This window comes from Contarinia nasturtii, unplaced genomic scaffold (assembly GCF_009176525.2).
Source record: "Contarinia nasturtii isolate CC-2019 unplaced genomic scaffold, AAFC_CNas_1.1 Cnas_scaffold_1037, whole genome shotgun sequence".
Taxonomy (NCBI): domain Eukaryota; kingdom Metazoa; phylum Arthropoda; class Insecta; order Diptera; family Cecidomyiidae; genus Contarinia; species Contarinia nasturtii.
This window is the reverse complement of record NW_022198383.1, coordinates 5,701,781-5,716,882: the sequence shown is the minus strand read 5'-3', so window position 1 is coordinate 5,716,882 and position 15,102 is coordinate 5,701,781. Positions and strand designations below refer to the sequence as shown.

The 15,102-nt window shown below is 33.4% G+C and overlaps 4 protein-coding genes across 9 annotated transcripts; 1 reads left to right on the top strand and 3 right to left on the bottom strand.

Moving 5' to 3' along the window:
* Nucleotides 1-2,195: 2,195 nt before the first annotated feature.
* Nucleotides 2,196-4,313, bottom strand: LOC116344037 (transcriptional protein SWT1-like). Of its 3 annotated transcripts, XM_031772402.1 has the most exons (6): nt 4,133-4,310; nt 3,750-4,049; nt 3,418-3,686; nt 3,168-3,348; nt 2,923-3,075; nt 2,196-2,679 (listed from the first exon to the last, which is right to left on the bottom strand). In XM_031772402.1, exons 1-6 carry the CDS (start codon nt 4,182-4,184, stop codon nt 2,483-2,485), a joined length of 1,152 nt encoding a protein of 383 aa, XP_031628262.1. In that variant the 5' UTR covers nt 4,185-4,310; the 3' UTR covers nt 2,196-2,482. The 3 variants fall into 3 exon arrangements, with proteins under 3 accessions (XP_031628262.1, XP_031628261.1, XP_031628263.1); XM_031772401.1 differs by having other exon boundaries at nt 3,168-3,686; XM_031772403.1 differs by lacking the exon at nt 2,196-2,679 and adding an exon at nt 2,716-2,819 and having other exon boundaries at nt 3,168-3,686; nt 4,133-4,313.
* Nucleotides 4,314-4,514: 201 nt separating this feature from the next.
* LOC116344003 (transcriptional protein SWT1) lies at nt 4,515-6,690 on the bottom strand. The gene is made up of 4 exons (XM_031772361.1): nt 6,240-6,690; nt 5,528-6,151; nt 5,304-5,450; nt 4,515-4,949 (listed from the first exon to the last, which is right to left on the bottom strand). Exons 1-4 carry the CDS (start codon nt 6,478-6,480, stop codon nt 4,753-4,755), a joined length of 1,209 nt encoding a protein of 402 aa, XP_031628221.1. The 5' UTR covers nt 6,481-6,690; the 3' UTR covers nt 4,515-4,752.
* Nucleotides 6,691-7,476: 786 nt separating this feature from the next.
* LOC116343846 (xenotropic and polytropic retrovirus receptor 1) lies at nt 7,477-12,806 on the top strand. 4 transcript variants are annotated; one of them, XM_031772116.1, is made up of 9 exons: nt 7,477-7,727; nt 8,749-9,107; nt 10,088-10,490; nt 10,611-10,862; nt 10,930-11,101; nt 11,182-11,380; nt 11,457-11,604; nt 11,667-12,031; nt 12,124-12,806. In XM_031772116.1, exons 2-9 carry the CDS (start codon nt 9,039-9,041, stop codon nt 12,538-12,540), a joined length of 2,025 nt encoding a protein of 674 aa, XP_031627976.1. In that variant the 5' UTR covers nt 7,477-7,727; nt 8,749-9,038; the 3' UTR covers nt 12,541-12,806. The 4 variants fall into 4 exon arrangements, with proteins under 4 accessions (XP_031627976.1, XP_031627977.1, XP_031627974.1 ...); XM_031772117.1 differs by lacking the exon at nt 7,477-7,727 and adding an exon at nt 7,734-8,039; XM_031772114.1 differs by lacking the exon at nt 7,477-7,727 and adding an exon at nt 7,734-8,097.
* LOC116343847 (39S ribosomal protein L38, mitochondrial) lies at nt 12,696-14,595 on the bottom strand. The gene is made up of 6 exons (XM_031772118.1): nt 14,386-14,595; nt 14,090-14,254; nt 13,881-14,026; nt 13,576-13,784; nt 13,351-13,506; nt 12,696-13,254 (listed from the first exon to the last, which is right to left on the bottom strand). The coding sequence occupies exons 1-6, from the start codon at nt 14,528-14,530 to the stop codon at nt 12,816-12,818; spliced, it is 1,260 nt and encodes a 419-aa protein (XP_031627978.1). The 5' UTR covers nt 14,531-14,595; the 3' UTR covers nt 12,696-12,815.
* Between the last annotated feature and the right edge of the window lie 507 nt (nt 14,596-15,102).

The window sequence follows — 15,102 nt, the reverse complement described above, 5'->3', positions numbered from 1 at the left end:
ATTAGCTTCGTTATGTAAACTCGCCAACAGCTATAAAAACTCTTTCGAATGAAGTCATAGTGTATTGCTAACAATTTACATTGTGCCCCGTTATGTTTGCGTGTATGGTATGCAGTGGAAATGTTCGGTATCATCAATGAAAATTACATGCATTACTTTATGGGCTCAAAGATCGCACATAGATATTTTTATGCACATACAGAATATGACTTCAATATATGTATAGAGTGTATAAGGACGCATTCCATCTGCATGTAAGTTAGTTATTCCGCAATGGACATTTTAACGTTATCGTCGAAACTTGCCTTTCTTCATACAGTGTATAATACACTTGAGTTGGGATTTATATTACGACATTTGCTATCGGTTTCGTCTGTTTCAACTATAAAACTCTTCTCTAAGCATAATGTATGTGTACCTTTTGACCGTTTATGGTGGATTATGATCAAGTTTGCGACTCATTTTTATTTAATCTACACGACTCGTTTGGCTCTTTCTATCTCTTATTTCATTTGGTTTGGCAATTTGATGCCCAGCGCATTTACGTCGTTATTTTTTACTCTTTTTTTACTTAGCACACGACCAGAATAACTAAATCATTTCCGTAATAATCAAGGAAATGTTGCACGGTGCGCTTCTTTCTTAATTTTTTTTCAGTTCATAATATATGGGGCTATCTCATTACCAGCAATTACTGTTTAATATCATGCCTTTTGCCTTTTTTCAATTGCTGTTGTTGTTGTTTGTGTAAAACTGTTTCGGAAAAATGTACGGTATTTTGTGCAAAATACCATCGTGAAATAGTTTACATTGCAACAAATCAGTATTCAAAATCCACGTTATAAAATGTGGTGGCAAAGCAAAACAGAACAGAAATAAAATGAAGCAAACTGTACAGAAAAATGAATTGAACTGAATAAAAAAAGAACTCAAACACTCACACACAATCATTAAAGCTTTAAGCGTTTTACAACTAGCAAACAACGATTTATGAATACAGTTAGCTGAGTCTATTGCATATGACAGCTTTTATTCGTTCATTCGTTCGCTCATTCTCTCTCTCTCGTTTGGTGTGCCACTGTTTTTGTTCGTTGCACCAACATTTTTGTGTGTTTGGTGTAAAAATTTTCGCTCACACAACATTATGTGAGAAACGATTAAAAAATGCTACGTTATGTTTCACCTCGAATTGATAAAATGATAAATTGCACCGAAATTCGGGTCATTGGAGTAAGTATATACAACCAAGTAACAAACAATATTTTCTCGTTAAAAATTTTTTCCGTTGTTTTGTTGCTAATAATTTAAATACGCTTGCAACTCGAAGAAATCTGTGCTGTCGGTCAGTTTTGAAGTCATGTATTGGTCGCCTCATAAATTGCTTGTGCAAAAACGGCTCAACAACAACAAAACGGCACAGCCAACCACTTCATTGATTTTTATTTGCTTCAACTTTTCTATTACGACATTCTCGTGGCTTATTTTTTTCTCCTCTTCCCTTACCATCGTGCTTTACAAAACACTTTTGTTTATGGCCGTTTTTTTTGACATGGCATTTTTTTATTGTCCATCTCCTTTCTCAATAAAAATCCAATGTTTCAACCATATTTCATAGATTACATTTACCTATACTTACAGCAAAGCCGTTACCTATTGATTAATATTGTAAAAAAGAGAGCAGCAACAGTTAAGCCAAGGTAGACTAAAGACGATTATTTTCTATTTTCTATTTTCTCTCAAAAATCGTTCATTTGATTTTTCCGATGCTTGAATTTATCAATTTTATCGTGAATCGGATTGTGAACCTCCACACAATTCTCCAATGAATGAACATTCTCATGGGCATTGAAAAATAGACATTGACAAAAGCGGAACAAAAAGAAAACAAAATCCAAAACCACTTTCACCATCTGCGACGTAAATAGAATAGCCTATTTTTAATATTGTTGTGTGCAATGAGTGAAACTGGTGTTTTTGTTGTTGCTGTTGCAGGACATGTTCCGTGGTGTGTGATGCAGCTATTGTTGACAGCAGCATAAAAGGTCACAATGAAACACTAGCCGTATACGCATCGACCGCGAACATGTTATATGCAGTTGCAAAGCACACGGAAATAACACAGTAGTACTCGATTTGTCGCTGAACTTTAGTGTCCACATTATAAATGAAACGAAAAAAATAATACGAAAGCGATATTCTATTTTCAGGGTTAGATACAATTCCTTTGCTTGTCTTTTATTTTCACTTTTTATTGCATTCCAGCAAATTGTAAACATTTGTACTTTATATGCTAATTTTGAACATTGTGGTCATGCACAACTGTTTCTGGCACTTCGTTACGATATACATTAAAAAAATATTGTTTGACATTTTGGTAAATTCTTAAATTGGATAAAACAAATTCGAACATTGTTTATAGACAATCTACTTTTGGACAATTAACACGGATAATCATCAAGTCAGTCTTTTTGCGATCTTTCATTTAATAAATCTCTAAACATTTCTTCGCCGTGATGGTATCAATGCCATTAAATTGCGCCTTGATGCTGAGATTCTTATCATTGGTCAACAAAGTCACAGTTTTCGATTGATTTTTCAATTGTAAACAACAGTTGAGGATTCTATCGTCTGGACTGTTTACTTCGATTAGGTGTTCACTGTCCATCGTCGCTTTTTGACCTGAAATAAAATGAGATTTTTTTTGTAAGCAAAAGTAAGTTCCTTTGAATCTTAAGAACCTCTCCGACCTATCTCGAATCTCTCGAATTGACAAGTCCAATAATAGTAAATAGAAATTGTTAATCTTTGTCTCAAAAAAACTGGTGATCAATTAATAAACCGAAAAAGTGTTAAAATGGTTACTTTAACAATTAAAAAAAAAATATCGCTCCAATGATTCTTTCGAAAACTATTCTTAATTACCTAGCAATCGTGGATTTTTCGACTTTTGTTCCTCATAAATGTAGCCTATTGCACGTATCGCATTGAATGCAGTATTTTCTCTGCGTTTCAATTGATCCAGTTCTTGAAGCACCACACATGGAATAAACATTTTTGGCTTTTTCAAATTTGAGCCTGTTTTCAGGAAAATGTAGTCAAAATATTAAAATAATTTGTAAATGAAAAATTATTCAACTGAAAACACGAGGACCATGAACAAAACTGACCTTCGTCAATAATCGTTTTGATTGATGCTAATGAATGGATAAATACATTCGTATCCGGCACAATGTAAGATGTCGACGATAGAATTTCCACAGTCATACTTTCGAGTTTTTGATAACTCAACGTTGAATAATCGACTATCGGCTCCACTTTTTTATCACAAACATTCGAAGGTTTTACATGCTGAAATGTGTCGAAAATTTTCCTGTACAATTTTTTTCCATTCTCTGAACATCGAGTTAAGAACCTTACTATAAACAGACTACCGAACCCCGTCGACGGTTCTTTCAATTGGCCATCATTTTTATCAATTTTATCGATATTTCGTTTCTGTGCTGAATCTACAGAGCAATGGATTTTATTCTTTCTGATTTCAACCAATTTTTCCGAATCAGTTTCATTAATTCTGTGTTTAATCGCGCCCGGCGATGTACTCGATATCTCATTTAGATTTGTTGATATTAATTTTGGAATACTCAATAGACGATTCTGAGCTGACGTCTTCGATTTGAATTTTTTAACTAGAAAGAAGAAATAAAAATGATTATCTTCGAAATTTGATCATAAAAACTGTAAAAAGATACCGTTTTTCGATTTGTCACTGATTTTCAAGCCACTTTGAACAGGAGATGGACGTTTGGTATCATTAATTTTGAATTTACTTATTTTCGTCATTTTATCTCCGCTAAAAGTTTTGTTATTGTTGAGAATGGTCTCTTCATTTGGAACAATATTAATTGGACCGGATTTTGTGATATTAGCTGGCTTATTCACAACAGTACTTTCATCAAGTAATTTTTTACAGTCGTCAATATTTGAAGTGATCACTTTTTGAAATTTTTGAAGGCGATCTTGCGCCGGTGTCTTCGATTTGAACTTTGTGACTATAAATTCGAAAAGGTGAAAAAAATTGTGTATTGTAGAAAAAAAAACATTTACAAAAACAGAGTTTTGTCAATTTGCTCACCATTTTTGAATTTTCCACTGATTTTAAATTCTTTTTTACTCTTATTATGCATTTTGATATATTTTTATATATATATGAATAAATTAACCTAAGATAGTTTTAATCATGTAAATAACTGGATATTTATGCAGTCCGTGGGTCAAAAATGCACATTTTATACTTGTTCTAATTCATCAGTTATTTGCTTGACATTCTTTGTGATGTGCACAACTACAGGTGCAGACAATGACAACTGTCAGTCAGCTGAAACGTGTACTAAAAATTGTGAAACGTCATCATCTCTGTATGGGATTGTTTACAAATGCAAAATATATCTATAGTTGACCGCTTTTTTGGATTTTATGTTTATTTTCTTTATTTTCAATATTTTTATCAATTTTCAACAATGTGGTTATGTATATATTAACAGAAAATGTTCTCTTCAATTTTATAAAATATTTTTTATGTTATAACATAATAATCTCCAATTTCTCTCTCTCTCTTTCTCTCTCTCTTTCTCTATAATAATATAACTGAGGTAGCAAAATAGTTGCGATATCTCTTTGATTAGTAATCTTGCGAAAAATGTAAAATTTAATTCTAAGGCAAAATCTTCATTTGTCAGTCTTACGATTTTTCAACTAAAATGTTTCCAAACATTTATGTGATGTGATGGTTTCAATGCCGTTAACAAGCGCTTTATTGCTGAGATTTATATCGTTTGTGAGCAAAATAATCTCTTTTGATTGATTTTTCAATTGTAGACAGCAATTGAGAATTTTATCGTCTGGACTTTTTACTTCGATGATGTGATCGTTGTCCTCAGTTGCTTTTTGACCTAAACATAAGGGTTTACAGTTATTATTTTCAAAATGATTCGTTCAAATGACAGGCTCAGCGTGTTTGTTTCTGCACTCATACATTTTCTGTGCGTTCTTTTAGCAATATATTTTTCAATTTGTCTTTTACGAAAATATCAGTGAAAAGATTGGACTACATCTACAGCAGTGCTATTTTAACAGCTCCAGACAATAGGAGACCGATTCCGGGCAATATACCTATTGATTTGTTTATGCAAAAAAAATGCAAAATACTAAAATCAATTGTTCCATTTAAATTTTGAACATTTCATTCGGAATGCAATTTCATTCCGCTGAGCCTGCAAAATATTCTTCAAAAACAATGCAAATACCTTGTAAACGATAGTTCTTCATTTTTAGCATATTGTAAATGTATCGAATAGCATTAGACGACTTTATTCGCAATAATTTATTAGTTTTATGCTTCATTTGATCCAACTCTTGAAGAACAACAAAAGGAATTAGAACGCTATATTGATCTGTATGGGAGAGAAAATTGTTTTATTTTCACTCTGAATGAGTCTTATTGATAGCAAAGCACGTGAATGAAACGAACCTTTTTCAATGATGCGTTTGATGGGTTGCAAAGAATCCAAAAAAACGTTTGTATCAGGTATTACGTATGCTGAGTCAGTGGAGACAATGTCGATGACCATACTTTCGAGCTGCTCAAAACTGTACGTCTCGTCATCATCCCATTCCATCATCTCATCACAATCCATTTGCTCAACCGAATTGTCCACAACTGGAGTCTCAATACCGAAACCGTTATAAATAACAGATAACAAATCGTTATTTTTCTGAGACGGAGATGATGTTGCCGGCAATTTTTTCGGTTGCAATTTGTTCAATCGATCCTGTGCCGGAGTTTTTGGTGGGAACAATGTTGGAATATCATCTGATGAATGTTTATGAGTATCAACACAATGTTGTCGGACATCCTGTTCGCAATCGACTTCAATGGTGTCTTTGTTCACAAAAGACGGAACAAAATCCATTGTTTGATGCTTATCTCTCGACGGAACAATAAATAAACTTTTGCTGATTGATATCTTTTTGCGTTTGTTTGGTGATGTTGAAGTGGATTTCGAGTTGGCCATTAATTTCGCAGCTTCTTTACTTTTCGTGACCATACGTTGGAGTCGATCCTGAGCTGGCGTTTTGGATTTGTACTTTTTGACTAAAAATGGAATGAAATTAATTTAATCAAAAAAAAAAAAAAAAACAAAAAAAAAAAAAAAATACAGAGAAAATAAATCTTCACTCACCAATGTCTTTTGATTTTTCGCTGATTTTCATTGCATTTGGCACCGAGAATTGACCTTTGGTATGTGTATCACTTTTGGATGAAGTCCCAATATGAGGCAACGCCATTTTTTCCTTGTCAACTGTTGGGTTTTCCCATTGTGTTTTGCCCGTTTTGGTATTGAAATAATAAAAACGACCCGCACGGCTTGTGGACTCTCGTTTTATCCATCCGTCAGGCAATTTTTTCGAATGTGTATCCATTTTTTTGATTTAACTTAACTAAATGGTATTTTGTCGTTTCTCCCATGTGTTGTATTCAATTTGCAGTGATGGCACGTTTTTTATAGTTAAATTTTATTTGAAGTTGTTGTAATTTGTTTACCGTTGTTTTTCCTCGAAAGACCAAATATTTATTTCGAGCACATTGGTTGTTTATTTATGAGGTGATCATGAGATACTGATGACTTTTACACTTTTTTAAACACAACTTCATACACACATACATACACATAGGTGAACGAAATGTCAATCATATGAAAGGTGTACTAAAAATGACGAATGTCAACTGTTGAAATCTCTTTCAAAAAATGTAATATAAGAATAAACGTTACTATCACCAGAAATATATATGGAAAATTGATGAATATACAACCAACTGTCGACAATGCGCACATTAAAATTTGAAACGGAAGAATTAAGAAAACAAACCACAACACCAACCATCGCAGCAAAATCATATTTTTACGACAATAAATTCAAACGAAAAGTATTTGCAATTTTTCTTCAACAAAAAACAAATGATAAAATCAATATTACGGCTATGTTTTTAAATCGCTTGGCATACTTAGCTCTATTTCGCGATTAATAATTGAAGGAATTTTATGCATGTTTGATGTAGATTTAGTTCAATACCCATTTGAACTAATAGAGTTTTGTAAATATTTAATTTGGAGATAGTGACGATAGTATAAAACACCAGTTTTAAATCGGAATGCATTCAATGAAGAGATTCTTTTACTTATTTATCGTCATTGCGAATAGATTGCTACAAAGAATATTGTTCAAAAAGTGTAAATTTGTTATTATCAACAGCATAAATAGTTGTGTACTAAAATCCGTTCTGTCATCTGTCAAACCGTTGAAAAATCACTTGTAGCATTTCGTTGAGTCGTTCGCTCAATGCTCAACACAACTGAACGAAAAATGTCAAAACAATGTAGAAAAATTCCAATAATAACATAGTATTTACCTTTTATACATATATTCTGAATGAACGAATGCACGACAATTCAGTTGCTACATAACAATCGAACAAAGCCAATCATAAAGTTGTTGTTGTGCACTTTAAAAAAGATAACACCGCGCTCTCGTCGTCATCACATACAAAACGTTGACGTTTTTTTTATTGTTTCAATTTTGTCAATTTAATGTCTTTGTTTGAATTTTAAATGTTTGAAAATTGGTTGACATCAAAATTTCGTGTGAAATTATTCGAATTCTGTCGAAAGGTTAATCATTAGTAAAATTGAAGCAAAACTAGTATTATATAAAAAAAGAATTATAAGAAGAAGGGTTACAAAAAAAGTACAGACAGACAAAAAAGTTATTGAATTAAGTAGTCGAAAATATACAAAGCAAAGACCGTCTGAAAAAGAATCCATATATTGGAAGGCAAATGTAATCAGTGGTGTTGTGTAGTTGTTATCTGCAAGAAAATCAGTGAGAAACGAGCCGAGTACTTGGAATAATATTTGCTATAAGTTTGAAACAGGAGAGAAAATAAATATGGAATATTGCCGTGAACCAATTATGTGATACCCGTATGTGAACGTTCAATATGCGATAAACAAACAAAGAGTCGATATTTAAGCTTCTTAGGTGTGTTGTGTGCTATCACCTCGTTACTTTTTATCTTCAGTTTTGTTTTTCGTTCGAAAGTAAACATGCGTCAAATGGTAAATTGATATTTATTTTGTGGGCGAAACACAACAGAGACAACATATTCACTGAAGCAAAACAAATTACTCTTTTTTTTTTCAAGTCGATCGAATTTCTTTTGCGATTTCGTGAAAGCCAAAACTTTCCTTTCGAATATTCTCAGTTTTGTTGTTTTGTTGGCACAGCCAATTGAAACCAATCATAATTGCAAATTTCAAGGGTATCGGCGCACATTCTAGTGCGATAATAAATAATAACAAATTACACAAATTCTCAAAGTCTTCTCTTGAAATCGAAGTGCCGTAAATCTCGTCTTCCTATTCAGCGTATGGCTGATTGGATTTCTGTCTCGCATACACATTAAATTATGAGAAGTGAGCGAAAGAGAAAATAATGTCGCAATTGTGCAACACAAAAATCATTAGGTGTATTCTGTTTTTAGATTTTTCAATGCACGTGATCGATACGCTATGTTAAAAAAAAAAAGAACTTTCAACGTAAATTCTCTACATCAAAATTGATTCTGCGTAAACATTATTTTTAATTTATGCCATTTTATTTGGGTTTATTTTTTTCTGTACAAATTTGAAGGTGTCATGCGTGTAGACACACGTCGCCGTTGTCACAGTTGCAAAAACACCGAATCGTATAGAACGGGAATATTATAACACACACACGCAACGAATACAAAAGAAGCAGCGAAGGGAAAATAAACGAAACATCGAAGACCAGAGTGAAACGGCAATAGTTTATAAAATATTAATAGTTTGGGGTTTGACAGATAAACGATTGCACGCGCGCCAAATAAAAGAAGACAGTCATAGTTTTTTTTGGGTTTTGTGAATCCCGTATTTGATGAAATTTAACACAAATTTAACATCATGAAGTTTGCCGAGCATTTAAGCGCACACATCACCCCGGAATGGCGAGCAGCCTACATCAACTATGAGGTTTGTGTGTATAATTATAATAATCGATCAAACAAAATGCAATGAATTTTGTTTTTGCTGCTATCGCATCAATTGGTCGTCATTCATATTTCCAACATACTTTTTTCGTCATTCGCTCATTCGACATTTTTTTCTAACCAGTTCGGGTATTTGTTTTTTTTTTTGTTTTGTTTTATTCCCATTCATTTATTTATGTCTTTTCAATTCAATTCATTGCTGTTCATAGTATACACAATTAATTAATTTATACTCCTTGCGAAGACATTCAGAGGCCAACCAGCATAACGAATAAACGAATGAATGAAATAAAAACATACTCACAAAACGTTTAGGGAATGTGTATACATTTAGCGTTAAATTTATTGAATTGAACATTTAAAAAAAATTGAAATGGCTTTTTGATTTACCATTCAAACGAAAGGAGAGAGAGAAAAAACGACCAACAGAACCGCATTTCGAATGGATTTAAGTATTTAAGGAAAAACCCGTGCAAATTATCGTATGCATACAACATTCGCTTGCTTTATAAACTGGCAACCATGGCGCATTGACATGTTACATGTTAAAATCAATTTACATGTAATTGAAGATTCCATTCGGACGTTCATTTGTTTCGTTCATCAAACATTTCCTTCATTTTATTTTTATTTCATTTTTCATCCGAAAATTGTATCTGTTCTCAATTTATCATTTTCGCTTATGTGCACAGTTTCTCTATTTTAGATGTCAATCATTTTTTTCATTTTGTGAAACTATTTCATTAATTCGATTTTTATTATTTATTCAAATATTTTCTTTTTCTTTCTTCTGTTCTTCTCTTGTTATGATTTGTTCCTCCTCTGATCCAATAACCAAAACAAAATATCCAACCGACACACAATATCCAACATACACAAATACAAACACACACTTCTGAATATTGTTTTTTTGGTGTGCCCGGTGCCGGGGCCATTTGGGCATGCATGATGATGATACGATAGGAAATGAAAGCAAAAATTTATTTGGCCGTTGAAGAAGCGCCATCCGTTGACAATGTTGAAGAAGAAATCCTAAAACGTCACTTTGCCAATTTCGATGAAACGTTCTTTTTGTATTGTGATCAGGAATTAAAGAAAATCAATACTTTCTATTCAGAAAAATTGGCGGAAGCAACGAGACGATATGCAGCGCTATCGGCCAAACTTAAAGAGGCCAAAGAAGCCGCACAACGTGTACAGAAAAAGAATTCCACACAAAAACAACAAATTCCACAACGAAAAGTCCAAGAATTGAAATTAGCATTTAGCGAATTCTATTTGAGTTTGATTCTATTGCAAAACTATCAGAATTTAAACTATACGGGCTTTCGGAAAATCTTGAAAAAACATGATAAACTCTTACGAGGTTTGTATGAAGTAAAAAGTGAAAAACCAACAACAACTTATCTGTCTTTGCTATATCAGTTTGTATTTGTTCAGTTTTTGTAACTTCTTTGCCATTCGCTTGTTGAACACTTTTTTTTAGTTGATCATGGTGCTAAATGGCGACAAGAACACGTGGAGTCGACACATTTCTTTACCAACAAAGACATTGATCGTATTATAAATGAGACCGAAACGGTGGTCACAAATGAATTGGAGGCCGGTGATCGTCAAAGGGCAATGAAACGATTACGAGTACCACCGTTAGGCGAACAACAAAGCCCATGGACAACATTTAAAGTTGGACTATTTTCAGGATGCTTCATAGTATTATTCATTTCTGTAGTATTATCGGGTTGGTATTCAAGTCAGGAATTCGGATTTCATTTGGAATAAAACATTGGTTTCTTCAATTTTTTCAGCTATATTTCACGATGTAACGACGGAAAATTTAAAAATTGCATTCCGATTGTATCGAGGACCGTTACTTATTATTGAATTTATATTTTTAATCGGCGTCAATGTCTATGGTTGGCGTTCTTCAGGTGTGAATCATGTGCTCATTTTTGAAATCGACCCTAGAAATCATTTGAGGTAATTATAGATTTAATAATAATTAGTTTATAATAAAATCACTTTGTATTATTAATCTATAATTACCTTGATCCATTAAGCGAACAACATTTAATGGAATTGGCTGCTATTTTTGGCGTCGTTTGGACATTGAGCATTTTAAGTTTTTTGTACAGTTCCAGTTTAAGCATACCTCCATTTATTAATCCACTTGCACTGGCCATTATTATGTTCGTGTTCTTAATTAATCCGCTGAAAATTTTGAGGCATGACGCCAGATTTTGGCTACTACGGATATCGGTAAGATAAATTTTCTCTTCGGTAAAATTCAGATTTTTACAACAAGTCGTTTTAATTGTTCTTCTCTCTTTTAAAGGGTCGAATGATAGCAGCGCCATTTTTCCACGTTGGTTTTGCTGATTTCTGGCTGGCAGATCAGTTGAATTCACTTGTAACAGCTTTGCTAGATTTTCAATATTTGGCATGTTTTTTCGTTGTGAATGGCGATTGGTTGAATGCTGGAAGTAAGTCATGACGTTCTATTTTTTTTCTATTGAAAAACCATTAAACTCATTAATAATTTCAGATACGTCCGAATGCTTTGAGACGAATTTTACCTATCGTCCGATTGTAAATTGTTTACCAGCATGGTTCCGTTTTGCCCAGTGCCTTCGTCGGTATCGTGATTCACGTGAAGCGTTTCCACATTTGGTCAACGCCGGCAAGTATTCGGCAACGTTTTTGGTTGTGATTTTTTCCACACTTAGAGCCATCCACGCCGCCGAATATAAATCAACATTTGATAATCCGTATACAATTTGCTGGATATTGAGCAATTTGCTCGCATCAACCTATGCCTATATTTGGGATATAAAGATGGATTGGGGCTTATTCGATAGTAATGCTGGCGATAATAAATTTTTGCGCGAAGAAGTCGTTTACTCGTCAAATGTAGTTTTTTATTTTATTTTATTTTAATTTTGATTGCCGTAAAAATCTTTTTTTTTATTTTCTAAGTCTCTTCTTCTTTTATCATTCCACAGGCATTTTATTATTTTGCAATTGTTGAAGATTTCATCCTACGTTACGTTTGGCTACTTGGTTTTGCATTAACTGAAGCAGAATTAATTCCCGGTGATATGTTAACCTCAATTTTAGCACCACTTGAAGTATTCCGTCGTTTTGTTTGGAACTTTTTCCGATTGGAAAACGAACACTTGAACAATTGCGGTAAATTCAGAGCGGTGCGTGATATTAGCATAGCACCGATCGATGCATCGGATCAAAACCAAATCTTACACATGATGGATGAGATGGATGGCATACAAAACAGATATACAAAAGGCAATCGCCCGAAATCGAGAAAACAAAAAGATCCCGAGCGTAAGGCGTTACTTCAACCGTTGAATGATTCGATCATCGATTTAAGACTTGAATTGGGCGAAAGCAAGAAAGTTTAATTTTAATTCAATTCTATAGCGATATAATTTTCTTTCTTGTTCGGAAGATTGCAATAAGCACAAAAAGTCAAAAACATAGAAAAAAAGAGAATATTCCTTTATCCAATTTATATGAAAAACTGTTCGGCTTTATATACTTGAGAAATTCCATAAAATTTGTTTCTTTTTCAAATTTTCATTGTGAAATTGTTACTTTATTCAAAACAATAATCGTAATCAATTAACTTGCAACAAAAGACAATAAACTGTAAATAATTCTAAATTGATTTGTGTGTCTAGCGATATTCTTCGCGAAGTTCATTGATTCGCCCATGGCCCAAACGTGTTTTCTTCTTTTCGGTGATCAACCATTGTGGGATGTTCTTCAATGAATGAGCGCCTGGGAATCGCAGTGGAGGTTCTGGGCCATCGAACGGATGTGTTTTTTTCAACTCGCGTACAAGAAACTCTTTGTTTATCTGTTTTGGATCTCTGTATTTATCGAGATAGAGATTGAACGGTTGTCTCAATGCAAAATATTTCTCCTGTGGATGGTATGCTTTTGGGAAATCATATTCATATATCGGTTCCTTCATTTCTAATACATTATGATAAAATTCGGTCAGATTTGTATCATAGTCGGATTGGAAGAATGCCAAACCGGCTGGAGTAATTTTATCTTGCAATTCTCGATAAAAGTCATACGTTTTGAATGTTCGTTTTGTCAAGTCGTAACTGAAAAGAAATATATTTGTCAAATCAAAATAGAATTTAATTTTAATCAGTTCATTTTTTCTTGACTAAATTTCAATTTTGCAAACAAAAACTTACACTTCATCAACTCGATAGCTGCTGAAATCGAGTTTCTTATCCTGTTTGTACAAAATGAAAATGTGTCGATGATAGCCAGTGCCCTTTGGAGGGAATGGCTGCAAATATGGTACAATTACTTCTCCCTTTGAAACATCTCCATTTGGTATATTCCCTCTAAATCGAACAATTTATGGGTCAGTATTCGTTTTCACTTTTGTGCTTGCACTCAATTTAAATACTTACACAAACCAATGCACGTATTCTTTATCATTTTCCGTAAAATGACCGTCCGGATTTGTTAAAACGAGTGTCCACAATGAGTCACCGTCGGGTTGATCATCGAGCAATTTTTTCTTCGCATCAAATTTAACTTCGGGCTGATTTTTGGCATGCGTTGGTTTCAGTGTATTTCCATAATAAACTGGAGCATATTCATCTTCCGATACGGCGTACTAAATGCCATAAAAAAGATTAGTCAATATTTTAATTTGAAAGACATCAATTCTTGGGAAATGGCTTTTTTCTTTTAAATTAACTATGAATGCTACCTTGATATCCAGAGTGATTCGTGGTAAAAAATAGGCGTATCCAAACAAATGCTCATAAATGCCATAATGTTGTGCGATGCTCTTGATTTGAAACAGTCCTTCAGTCTCCAGCCAATCTTTTTTCACTTGATCAGTGTTAACTTCCACTAAATATCAACAAAAACAATCAATTAAGAACAGGTCATAGATGAATCATCAAAGAAACATACATTTCAGGGTTCGTGAAAGCTTTTCAATTTCCGGTTGATTTTTCAATACATCGCGACGTTCAATTTTTAATATAGTTTGTTGAGCTCGTGTCAATCGATTAGATGGAAATCCAATGTCAACAGCTTTCTTTTCTTCAGCGAATTTTTGTTTATTTTGTGCCTCCCCTGAAACGGAATTTTTCACATATTTCATAAATGGCAGAGAATTCAATTTAATAAACACATTTGATTCAAAGCAAAAGTGAAAGATAAATAATCAAACGGAATGAACATAACCTCAATTGACTCCAACTTACATTGCAATCGTTGTTTAATGTTTTTCGCAACACCAGGCGGTTTACCACGAGTTAGAAAACCACGCTGAGAGATGCTGAGTGCCGGACACACATTTCTCAAGATGCCACATTGATGTGGTAGTTTGGCGATTGCATTTCCAAACATTTTTGTTGCAAGTGAAAATCAATGTTTTCCTCGCGTTCACATGAACCTCTATTGACAGACCGTTATTGACAGTTCACATTACGAAAGCGATGACAGTAAAATTCTATCCATTTCAGGGATGTGATACGTAAATACGTAAAACGATTCAACGAGAGAGTGATATGTGTATAATACGGTTATCATTGAAATGAATTCCAAAGTGCATGTTGCACAGATATACATGTTCGAATATGGGTGTGTCGGAAGAGAGAGAGAGAAATGTACGTGTGCATATATTTTCATTTGCAGGCTTTTCTTGTTGCAAATTATAAAAATGCGAATGAATGTTGAAAGAACTTGGCCTTTTGACCATCGACCATAAATTCTTATGTAATTTCCAAAACCAAAAACATTCTCGGAAAAGGTATAAATCATACTTGAAATGTATCATTCGAAGCATATGTGATTTCTATAGAATTGTGTTTTTTTTCTCTTTGTTGATGAATCAGCTCTTTGATTGAACGCACAGGTCTATGAGTGATTCATACAAAGTTATTTTAATTTAGTTGTTTGTTATCAGTTTGACCAAGGCG